The sequence below is a fragment of the Coenobita brevimanus genome, chromosome 110 (genome assembly GCF_032717465.1).
Source record: "Coenobita brevimanus isolate Jiangsu-jjx chromosome 110, ASM3271746v2, whole genome shotgun sequence".
NCBI lineage: Eukaryota > Metazoa > Arthropoda > Malacostraca > Decapoda > Coenobitidae > Coenobita > Coenobita brevimanus.
Genome location: NC_137063.1, coordinates 43,475,313 through 43,488,350, shown reverse-complemented (window position 1 = coordinate 43,488,350; position 13,038 = coordinate 43,475,313). Strand labels below are relative to the sequence as shown.

General features: G+C 41.1%; 1 protein-coding gene across 1 annotated transcript; it reads left to right on the top strand.

The window, feature by feature from the left end:
* The first annotated feature begins 461 nt into the window (after positions 1-461).
* Positions 462-6,629, top strand: LOC145417561 (TWiK family of potassium channels protein 18-like). The gene is made up of 2 exons (XM_080286267.1): positions 462-1,607; positions 6,540-6,629. The coding sequence occupies exons 1-2, from the start codon at positions 462-464 to the stop codon at positions 6,627-6,629; spliced, it is 1,236 nt and encodes a 411-aa protein (XP_080142393.1).
* Positions 6,630-13,038: the final 6,409 nt, after the last annotated feature.

Sequence of the window (13,038 nt, the reverse complement as noted above, 5' to 3'; positions counted from 1 at the left end):
TGTAATGTGAATATATGAGCTTACTTGAAGGAAAAGAATAACAGATTCAAGTCTAAGTGCAGCGAGATAGCTGTGAAAAAAGGGATATAATACCCAAGCTAGGCAACTATGGTCATATAGCCCCACTAGGTTACAGGAGCGCGCTACCACTCCCGGCACGGCAACCCCGGGCGTGGCTCGAACTCATGACCTCCCGGCCACGAGCTCAACGCTCTACCTCTGAGCCACCGCGCCCCTAAATAGCTGTGAAAGTAAATGAATGCTGCCTAATAATAAGCCCATTGGCAGTACATTGATAGTGCCTAATCAGCAGAGCAGTGGCGGTAAGTGATTGGTGAATAATAATTAAAGCAGTGGAAGTAAATGAATGCTGCATAATCATTACCATATCAAATGAGTGCAGAAACTGACAAAAACCAAAACCTCCCCTGGCAAAAACTGAAAAAACCGTCGTGGCCAGGATGGTTGTGGAGCGAAGCCGAGTGTCCCAAAGGTCACATGGGGTGGTGTCCCAGCGGTCATACGGCGTGGCATCACAACGGTCCTATGGCACGTCTTCCTCTTCGTCACAAGGTTCGCGGGCCAAGTGCAAGGACTGCTGCCGTAAGTTCGTGTCGTTTATGTGCACCCAGGTAGGAGTTGGTGGCCTGGTGGTGTCTTACGCTATAGTCGGGGCTGTTGCCTTCATGTCCATTGAGGGACAGGAAGCGCACTGGCCCACCAACTGCACCGTACCCATCCACAACTCCACCATCGAGACTCTGTGGGAGATCACCGAGCGGCTCAACGTCCTCAACCAGAATCGGTGGGAGGAGGACGTCAACGACACACTGTACAACTTTCAGAACCAGATTGTATACGTGATCAAGAAGAAGGGATATGACGGAAGGACGCACGAGGAAGTCTGGAACTTCCCCGCTGCTCTGATGTTCTGCCTGAGTGTGTTCACCATGATAGGTTACGGGCAGATGACACCACGGACGCAGTGGGGTAAAATAGCCACCATCATGTACGCCTGTCTGGGTATCCCTCTGTACGTTGTATATTTTATGAACATGGGTCGCGTATTCGCCAAGTCCTTTAAGTACCTGTATCGGGTCATGTACCGCTGTTTCAACCGAAGCAAGTCCCGGATGGAAGCTGGGTTGGAGGGGGACGGTGCAATGATAGAGGAAAATCCAACTATCATCGTGCCCTCCACTGCCTGCATCTGGGTCATGATCTTCTACATGGCCACCGGCACCATCATGTTCGCCGAGTGGGAGAACTGGACCTACATTAATTCATGCTACTTCTCCTTCACCTCCCTCGCCAAGATCGGGATAGGAGACTTTGTGCCTGGTTTCGGAGGTGGCGGGGGCGGTGGTGTAACGGACGACAGCAGGATCAAACTTATCGTCAACTTCCTGTACCTCCTGGTGGGTATGGGCCTCATCGCCATGTGTTATACGCTCATGAAGGAGGAGATCCTGCTCAAACTAAGGGCCCTCAAGCAGGATATTCGGGAGAGGATGTTCTTCTGTGGTCTTAAACTGGGTCTGTATCCTGAAGAGCAGCCCTACCCCGAGGACCCCAGGCCCCCTCCCATGCACCCACGTGGCAGGTCCGTTAGAAAATCAATGCGACGGAGGTAGTCACAAAGTAAAATGAAAAGAATAATAAAATGACTCAATAAATAAAAGTTCCCATAACTTGAACTGTGGGCAAATAATACCTTGCCGTGAACTGTGAACAATATAATTATAAACACCCTGAAAAGTGCACATACAAATTGTAAAAACGTCACAGATCAACTTGACCTATGAAAACGTTGCAGAACAAATTGAGAACGTTGAAGAACAACTTTGTGAAAGCGTTACATATCAACTTGACCTTTGAAAACGTTAAAGAATATGCTGAACTGTAAAATCGTTATGTATACCTTGAATGTAAAAACATTATAGGTCATCTTAACTGTAAGCACATCACACAGTAACCATATCCTTAACTGTGAACACGTACTGCACATTTTTAACTGTGAACATATCCTGCATGGAGTACAGGGTTGAGGATGGGATACAAGAAACTGAACAAAAGCGGGAAGGCTGAGTTCATTTCCGTCACGTCCCTGAATCTCGTAGAAGCAGACGAAATTATGGCAGTTCGAGGGATATAATTGTGATGAGGCAGTTTGAGGATTATAACTGCTATGACGAGGCAGAGGGATATACCTGCTATGGCGGGGCAGTTAGAGGGATATAACTTCTATGACGAGGCAGTTAGAGGGATATAACTGCTATGACGGGGCAGTAGAGGGATATAATTGCTATGGCGGGGCAGTTAGAGGGATAAATCTTCTATGAGGGGGCAGTTAGAGGGATATAACTGCTATGACGAGGTAACTGGAGGGATGTAACTGCTATGGCAATGCAGCTGAAGGGCTATGAGATTGGTGTTTGCCCGCTGCACGCCATCCAAATTACGACTTCATCAAGCTCATCTCAATTCTCGGGCAGGACAGAAATGAACCAAGGACTGGGAGCCTGCTACAAAAGTTTTTCTTCCCAGGAAACTGTGACCCAGAGAGCCAAAATCAAGATCCATTCATTCTGAGATACATGGACGTATTAAAAGACTGGATGCCGTAGACAAAGGGAAATACAAATTAAGAAAGATGTTCCACACTTGATCTGTAGCATATCTGAAAGACGAGTATCGCCCGAATCATGCATTGTAGAGTTCGACAGAAAAAAATAATAATAATAATAGTGGGACCATGAGCTTGTTACCATGACGCTATTTGTGCAAGGAAAATTTTTTTATAGATCTCACGGAAATGATTTTCAGTTTTGCTCCATGACCATCGGAAAAATTCGCTTTAAAAGTGAATTATTACCTAAGTGTCAGTGGAATATAAAGTTATGAAGTATGCTTACCATTAGTGAACTTATTACACTCCCTTATGCCCAGCTGAACGGTACCAGTTGACTCTTTATAACTGTTTTCCGACCTACCATGTAACAGAAATAAACCACTGGAAACTTCCCTCCGTGTATCAATTTTCCACTCCAGGCAGGAAAATTAATGCATCCTGGTTAATGGCTTCACTAACGTAATACCCCCCAGCCTGGCATGCGTAAATAATTAAGGTAAAATGGATTAATTAGGGGTGGTTTGTATAATGTTATGGCGAGCGGGTGTTTACAGGAGCTTGGGACGAGAGTATAGGGTGAGGCGCCAAGACTGAGATGAGGCGTGACTCCACCCCAGCATCTGCACTCTTCTCTCTCCCCTCCTCTCACTACCTTCTCTTCTCTTACCTCTCCTCTCCCCCGTCTCTCCTCTCCATTCACCGTTTCTCCTGAGTTTCCTCTTTTCACTCCTTACTCAGCTCTTTCCTTCCTTCTCACTTCTTTCTCCTCTCCCCTCGTTTCTATTCTCTCCTCTCACTCCTTTCTCTTCTCTCTCCCCTCCTGTCACTTTTCTCTCCCCTCACTGTTCTCGTTTCGTCTCTCCTCTCCTCCCCTACTCACTTCAGGGTCTTTATTCATAAATTTTCTCGAACCTGAGTTGTGCAAAACTGTTCATGCCTTTATTCTCTCACAGTTACCAAAGACTTCAAAACTAAAACTGCATTAAAAAGAAAAAAAAAAAATCATAATTTACTTGAATGGGGACCTCGAGCAGTACTCAATTAATCCTGCCCAATTTCTACAGATAAAAGTCTTCGTAACACCTATTATCAAAAATTGCTTTTTGGAGGTATACTTAATTTTGCCATCGTAATACTCTAATTAAACTAACTGGCTCTATGAGTAAAGACGCGTAAATACACTCTTAGACAAAACTTCAGGAGATTTATAAATACTGCCTATGATTATTGGAAAAAATGGTTGAGACTATTGGCAAAGAAAGTGGTTGTGATCATAAATAAATACTTCTACAGCTGTCTTTCCCTCTCTCCATCTCATCCCCTCCTTTCTTCTCATATTTTAATCTCATCTTCAATACGATTTTGCGTTTAATTCTTGCCATCGCCTCTCTGCCCACTACCCTCCATATCAATCCTTCCCATCCCATCCCACCCTATCTCTTCCCTTTATTCATCTTCGCTGTTATAATGACAGCAATATTTCCTAACCTGAATCAGCTAGTATGGCAGTAACAAAAAGTGATGTATAGATAGACAGACAGGTAGATACAGATAGAAAAATAGATGGAAATACAGGTAAAGACAGATATAATAAATCAAAATATATAGTCTGTATTGAAGTTATTACTGCAGTTTACATAAACCCCCTCATTATGAGGCTTCCCTTAACATGAGTAAAATTTTTTGGCAGAAACAAGAAAAGAATACGAAATATCATTAAAGAGAAGAGGTTAACTGAGTCTGTTGCATTACCATTACAATATGTCTGGCAACTGAAAAAGGGGAGGAGGAAGGGGACATGTTATTGAAGGGGCTCATGATACACTCTTTTCACTTAAACTCCGTACTGAATATTAATTTGTAACAATAAATACTAGAATATATGAATCACGTAAAAAAAAAAAAAAATGCTGTGGAAAGGATATAGTATTCATAGCCTATCCAGGTATATACAGAAATGTAGCACCTTCATATATATATATATATATATATATATATATATATATATATATATATATATATATATATATATATATATATATATATATATATTGCACCATCTCACACACTAAACACCTCATCCCTCACCCTCTGGTACCCTCAGAAGGATTTAATGGGCCCTAACACACCACGAGTTGAGTTAAATTACTGGAAAACGTAGTGCCAGGCTTAGCTATGGCAAGTATTATGAGGCTTTGAATCCGGCGACTTTATTTGTCTTTATTCCTGCTACTTCCAAGCGATTTTATTCAACACTGCAGTGCTCTACCAGTGAGGGGTTAATGAAGGCTAAATCTGACCCCTTCTGTTCGAAAAGTCTATCGTATGGTAAAGAAAATCGTCTGAAAATACCAGTAAAAAAATAAAACAGTATCAGGATCCAACGGGTTAAAAACAATCAATAAAATAAATCTAAGTAACTGAAACTATAAGAACTTAATGTACACGAAAACAGAAACATATGCAGCCTCGTAAAATAACACCTACTATAATAAAAATTACTTGAGACCACACAGCCATATGTATAATGTGAAAAACAAACATATATAAACATCAGTATTTTGAAATATAATCAGGATATCAGTTGCTGCACCACATCGCTGTATACAGATAATTTTACCCGACAGCATGCGGTAGTTATGTACTAAACTACCAGACTAAAGCATAATACATCATAGTAACTTACAGACTCTCTCTCTCTCTCTCTCTCTCTCTCTCTCTCTCTCAAGACCAAACATCATAGAACCTGAGGGTAGAAATATCGCACGCAGTGCTTTTTCTTAACATTCTGTATTCATAACACCTCCAACTCTCCTGCCTAACCAAAATCATTAGATAACCCCATTGCTAAGACCCTCCAACATAAAAAAGAAAAAAAAAATGGCATGCGAGGCAAAAAGAATGTAACACGGTACTGGATGAGTTGTAGAGATACTTTTAAACTCAGGGTCGAATTCTAAGTGGCTCAGGATATTTCGAAACACTTCTTACTTTGTGGTTTATTATGCACATTAATCTTCAATATCCTCTTGTATGTTACTGATATAAACTACCGACATTAAAACGACAGAAATAACATACAATTGAAAATAATATGCAAATACATCGCAAAGGAACGGGTGAGGTGGTAGGAAACTTCCTGTGCCACCTATAACAGGCTATGACCCTCATTCATTATGAAAGGTTCACCCAAGGTAAATTAGGTTGTTTGTTGGTATCCGAATGATAATACTTTAGACGATTTTATGCAACTTAGGAAAAATTTCTAGTCGCGATGGAGTTATTTCATGCTATATCTAGCCATTATGTTCGAAAGATCTTTCCTCTGCCAAATAAACTCGTATATAGATAACAAGATTAATATGCACTGTAGCTATGTCACCAGACTGAAAGGGCTAAGCACTTCACAACAATGATGCATTTTATATCCTGTTCCTGTTACCATCATACGATTTTACTCACTTTTGTGGCTTTTCAAACTGGAAGAGGTAGATATAGCCTTCACTGACCCCTTCAAGAGAAGTTAACTACAAGGTGCTTAAAATCATCTGGAGTTAGGGAGAATAAAATAAGGGACTAAGTCGGTGGATTGAAGGCGTTAAGGATTACTGGCAAAGGACGACTCTACTTTCATTTCGCCTCACACTCCTTCAATCTCTACTAGGATAACCCCTTCAGTACGACGGGGTATGAAGCCTATTTCATATTATTCTTGACCCCGCATGACTATTTTATTCAGTCTAGGAGACACCCCCTCCTACAGAAGGGGTTGGGATGAGTCTGCACTAGTGGTGGGAATGACAAAGGACTTTTCTAAACTCATTACACATCAGATTCCTGCCTCGAGGACTACTTTCAGCTTTCGCAGGGCAGTGACTTTCACAAGGGTAATGATTTGTGAGACAAGGGAAAAGTTAATGATGAGGATGATTCTGATGACGATGAGGACAACGACTACGTTCTACATTCACTCCACCTCAAGCCCCCTTCTGTGTGACTAGCCTGAACTTGCACAAGGGGTGACAAAGGAGTATCGCTATCATCCGTACTGACAACGATTAGTTTACCTTAACTTCGAGGAAATTTTCGTCCTTTTGCAGCTTGGTTCACGTAGCTCAGTGGCTGACCAAGACAATACAACGACTCTACACCCTCTTGACACTTATGCATGACCAGCACCACATATAAACGTTAATTTCCTTGTTACAACTCAGCATTCAAGTTGAAAAGATGGCAAATTTAGGACAAGCGAAGGTGAAGAGATTATAGTCTATGACTTACACAACGTTAATATTAGGCCAAGTTAAAAATGAAGCGAGTATCGTCTATGAACTTACACACAGTTAATGTTAGGCCAAGTTAAAGTGAACAGGGTATCATCTGTGAACTTATACATGACTGTTATTAGACCAAGTTAAAGTGAAGAGAGTTTAACCGACGGACATACACACGATTAATGGCTGGAGTGACAAAGGGGCATCGTATCACCCTCACCGTCTGAACTATAATAAAGCATGGAGGGCCCTTGGCAGGCAATCAGGGTATCTGTCAGGCCCGTTAATAATGACCCAGCTATACAAATAAAACAATGACAGTTGTGATACCCTGGCGGCGCACACCAAGCCCTTCACTCTTTTTATACGGTACAACCCTCTTCTGTCTCGCCTCATGCCCATACCCATACATCCCCGGGACGTCTATTTCGTTTTATTCGTGCTATCTCCTGAAGATTTTTATTCAGCTTAGGTAGAATTTTCGAACTGGAGGGATTATATACAGCCTTAATAAACCCCTTCAATATGAGTGGCTTTTTCTAAACTTTACGAACTGCACAGGTTAGACGCAACCTTTTCAGTACGAGGACTTTCTTAAGTTGAATAAAATTGTCTAGGGACAGTAAAGTAAAAAAGAATCATCCAGTTGAAGGGGTTAGTACTGACCTACGTCTGCAAATAAAAAATGGCATATACGATACTCTGGCGGCACGCATCAAACTTTTCGCCCTTTTTATACGACCCTCTTCTGTCTAGCCACGTTTAAATCCTTCAGTCTGGCGACTATTATATTCTTACTACTTTCAGACGAATTGATTAAGCTTTGGGGTGTCCTCTTGTTGTGATTAGGTAAAATGAAGGCTAAATCTAACTCCACCAGTTAGAAAAGCCCCTCCAAAACAGAATGAAATTGTCTGACGATACCAGTAACCATACAGAACACAACATGGGAATGACAGGGAACTCATTCGGTGCGAGGCTGTCTTCGTCTTCTGCTTGATATCTCCGGACAATCTTATTTAGCTTAAGGTAAACTTTTTGATCCAGACGTGTCAGATAAACCCTCAAATGCCCCTTCAGTACAAGAACCCGTTCCTAAGCTAAATAAACTTGTCTAAGAGCTACAGGAATAAACTACTGTAACAAGGGTGTCATCCAGCGTGAAGGAATGAATAATGACTTAGATATGCTACTACACCACTGACAGGTGCAATATCCCTCCTGCACAGACATTCCCTTTCTCTCTCTTTATACAGCCCTTTTCTACCTAGACACATTTAACTAAGCTTCACTCCGATGCCGTATTGCATAATATATTTTTGCTATCCACACATTTTTATTCAACTCAGGAAGGATATGTAAAAGTCTCCCTAACGCACGATAATAAATCCTCTGGAAAGCAAGTGTATTTAATTTAAAGAATCCAAGCTGAAGGGAGAAGAATATAGGAAAGCATCCTAGGTTAAAGGCTATGAGTTTAGCGAGGAGAGAGAGAGAGAGAGAGAGAGAGAGAGAGAGAGAGAGAGAGAGAGAGAGAAAATAAATACGAGTAGTCGAATAAGGAGAGCAGTGAAAAGCAACGCGTCCTACAAAGAAATAAAGACTACGTAGGGTGCGTTCAGTATTTACATAAACCTTTTCCCCCCACTACCTCATCACCTTCCTTTTGTATGTAACGCGCAAAAGCCTCCTCGTTATAGCCACTTTCAGCTGACTTGGGAACTACAGGATTATTCTGGCTATTTTTGGTCAAGCGTGGGTGGAGTGAAAGTGACTAAGATGGTTTAGTTGGACAAATGGGTAATTAATCAGTAGCAGAAGGAAAAGGCTCTAGTACTTCCATTTTTCATTTGCACTGGAAACATTACATTCTGTAAGAGCTGCCCCATCGTCTCAAGGAATAATAAATGAATTATAATAAAACGCAGTTATAAATAAGAGAGGTTAAAGGGGGGAATAACATCTTCCAGGTCAGTATTTCTTTCATGACAATATCACTAACTTTTTTTTTTTTTCCAGGTTTCGCTCTTATAGTACACTATGTTTCCGTCCTTTCCAATAGAAATTCCATGTCAGTTCCTAAACTATGCCTGTTCTACCTCAGTTTTTCCTGTTAATTTCAACTAAAGTTAGTGTTCCTGGCAGGGAAATGTTTTTTATATTTTATTTATTCATTTATTATTTTTTTTTACTGTCACTGTCTTGTCATAGCATCCATGGTCACAGTTATGAGAGCTGCTTAGCATGGGTAGTCCGACAAGGTTATGCAGCAGCTCTGAAACAAATTATATGAAAATAATTCCAACACCTCCCTTTGCCTCTGATTGTATTTCTGGTGGTCCAAGTTAAGGCTCTAATATGCGCAAGTGGTGACATCTGATGAAGATTATTGTTATTTTAGGATAAAGTAGGCTGAGAATCTCAAACTTACAATTTTATATACATGTAGCATCTGTAGCCTATATTATTCGTCAGCAAGATTATGGAAAAAACTATTGGACGGAACCACCAAAATTGCTATCATTATCGTTATTATTATTATTAATTTTCTTCTTACTTTTTTAGAACATTCAGCTAAAAGTCAAGATATCAAGTCAAAATCAGCTTGAACATTTTCGAAATTTGAACGAAACATAGTGGAATGGTTATGGGTCAAGAAAGGAAGAAAAAATTTGAGAATAACCAGTTGAAGGCCAAGGTCACAGTTGAGGGTCAATTCGGCCTTCCAGGCACTGTAGGACGTGAATTTTGGACTCTGGCTCCCTAACACCTTTTTCGTAGCTATTTATTTTACTTATTACACCCTGCGGTCCTCCTCTGTGTTATATAAATCCTTGAAACATGGCCATATTCTTGTTAACCAGACATACCCAAAAATAAACCGCTGAGGAAGAGATGTTAAGGAGCTTCCTTAACTAATGAAAGTAACGAGCTCTGTCTGTACTCCTGGAAGGGGTAATGTACTCCTGTTTGCTCATTGAAGGGGTAATGCACTCCTGTGTGTTCCTTGCAGAGGTAATGTGCTCATTGTTTACACCTTCAAAGGGTAATTGTACTCCCTGTGTGCTCTTTGAAGGGGGTAATTTACTCCCTGTGTACTCCTTGAAGGGGTAATGTATTCCTGTGTGCTCCCTGAAGCGGTAATGTACTCCCTGTGTACTCCTTGAAGGGGGTAATGTAGTACTCCCTGTGTACTCTTTGAAAGGGGTAATGTACTCCCTGTACGTGTAGTCCTTGAAGAGATAATGTACTCCCTGTGTACTTCTTGAGGCGGTAATGTACTCCATGTGTACTTCTTGAATAGGTAATGTACTCCCTGTGTGTCCCCTGAAGGGGTAAGGTACTCCTTGTGTACTCTTTGAAAGGGCAAGGTACTCTCTGTGTACTCCTTAAAGGGGCTTATGTAGTACTCCCTGTGTACTCCTTAAAGGAGATTATGTAGTACTCCCTGTGTACTCATTAAAGGGGATTTGTAGTACTCCCTGTGTATTCCTTGAAGGAGGTACTGTACTTCTGTGTGCTTCTTGAAAACGATAATGTACTCTACTCCCTGTGTAGTCATTGAAGGGATAATGTACTCCTTGTGTAGTTCTTGAAGCAGTAATGTACTCCATATACTCCCTGTGTACTCCTTGCGGGGGTAATGTACATTCCATGTGTTCTCCCTGAAAGGGTAGTAGTAGTAGTCGTTGTTCCCTAGGTAGTCTGGCCGAACAGCTCCGAGTCCGCATTCTCGTCGGGCAAGGAAGATCCCAAGCATCTCTTCCTTAACGATTTATTTTCCAAACTACTCATTAATATCCCCTGGTTGGCTTCTAATGTCGTGTCAATATCGACATGGATTACACACAAGAATAAAGTAACGGAGCAGAATTAGAAATACATTGTAAGGACGCTCCCTATTACCTCTTCTTAACGATTTGCTTACCAAACTACTGTACTGTTGAAGTAAACAGAAATAAATTAATTCATCCGTAATATACGAGATTTCGTAGTACCCCTCATCGGCAATTTATTTTGCATACAAGTGTGTAAGAAACGGAACCTAAAGGTGAATGTAGGGAAGAGTAAAGTGATGGTCTTTGAGAGAGGTGAAGTCAGTGAATGTACAGCGAGGTTGGATGGTGAGGAATTGGAAAATGTGAGTACGTTTAAGTATTTGGGTAGTGTGATGAGTAAGGATGGAGGTTTGGAGGATGAAGTGCTTGAAAGGGTACAGCAGGGAAGAAAGGTTGCTGGTTCCTTAAAAGCAGTGATAAGAAACAGGGAAGTGAGCATGGAAGTAAAAAAGTTACTACATGACAGTATTGTGATACCAACTCTAACGTACGGAAGTGAAGCTTGGACATTGTTGGAAGGACACAAGTCAAGAGTGAGAGCAGTGGAAATGAGTTATTTAAGAGGAGCCTGTGGAGTCACGTGGAGAGACAGGCTGACGAATGAGGATATAAAGGAGCGTTGTGGTGTGGATGTGGATGTGATAGGAAGCGTTGTGAGGAACACACTGAGGTGGTTTGGCCATGTGGAGAGGATGGAGGGTGAAAGATTGACGAAGAGAGTGTATGTGAGTGAGGTGGAGGGTGGAAGAGGGAGGGGGAGACCGAGGATGAGATGGAGGGATGGGGTGGAGAGGTATATGAGAGAGGGGGGTGTGAGTTGGGAGCAGGGCAGTGAAATGGCGGGGGACAGGGCGACTTGGAGGCGATTTGTTTGTGGCCACCCCAAACGGGATTGAGGCGTCTGGCAATAGATAGATAGATAGACAACACATTAATGTTATTATTCATGTAATCTGTGACTTTCAATAACGGCGTAGATTCAATTTATAACATACTGAAGGATTTTAAGGTGTATACGCAAAACAATCTCCGAGGAAGAGACACTACGGAATCTCCAAGGCTATATGAGTGATTACGTCTGAAGTATTAATGTCGGCACGATTGCAAGTACAGAGTAACATAGAAGAGAATATTAAGGTGCATGGTGCAAAATAAATCGCTGAAGAAGTGTTACGGGATGATCAGAGTTAGTTGAAAATTAATCCGTATTATCGCTGGAATGGTGGCCTTCACACCACTTTTTCCTTTACGATTTATTTGCAAATTAGGTCTTTCTGTTGGCTTGTACGATATTTATACTTTGTTAATACCGCCATAGTTTGCAAACACACACACACACACACACACACACACACACACACACACACACACACAAGAAGATATTAAGGTCGTGTGCAAAATATTTCGCCGAGAAGGAAATGTAACGAAATCTCCAATGTGAGAGATTACGGCTTAATTTAAATATCGGCACAGTTGCATCAGTTACATACAATAGGATATTAAGGTGTAATGTTCACAAAAAAATCGCTGAAAAGGAGGTCTTATGAAGCCTCCCAAGTCGGGGTTGAAAATTAAGTCGTTATCTAGTTGAAATTGAAGGATTTTTAGTTCCTTTTCCTGAGCAATTTACTTGGTATAATACATTTTCTTGTCTTCTCTGACGTTATTGGTATTTTTTAATACAGTCGTAGTTTCTATTAGTACAATACTGGGGGATATTAAGGTATAGCAGGCCAAATAAGTCGCCGAAGAAGGGATGTTACGAATTCTCTAAGGTCTGTCCTGCCAAGTATCTACAAAGGTCAGCTGAACGATGCGCCAGCATGAGTTCGTAATATTTTATTCTGTTTCTGTTTGGTGGTGTTTGGCATCGTTCTGTATAAACAGGGAGAGTGAAAACCTAGAGCTGGTGGAATTTGCTACGATTTCGCCTGGCAACACTCCAAATCCACCTTTTACTCTGTCAACCAAAACACTTGTGCACGGGGAAGGTCGGTCATTCAGGGCTTCCACGAGCAAATTTCCCTTTACCCTAAAAATCTTATTGAAATACCCTAAAGGTCTGAATTTTACCCTAAAAATTTTACTTGGATATATATATATATATATATATATATATATATATATATATATATATATATATATATATATATATATATATATTGCACACACACACACCTACATGTAGATATCAGCACCTTTATGCTTTAATAATAATAATAATTATAATAATAATAGTCCACCCATCCACCCATCGTCCAATCCTATGTTGCCCCAAGAGGAGTGTAAGAGT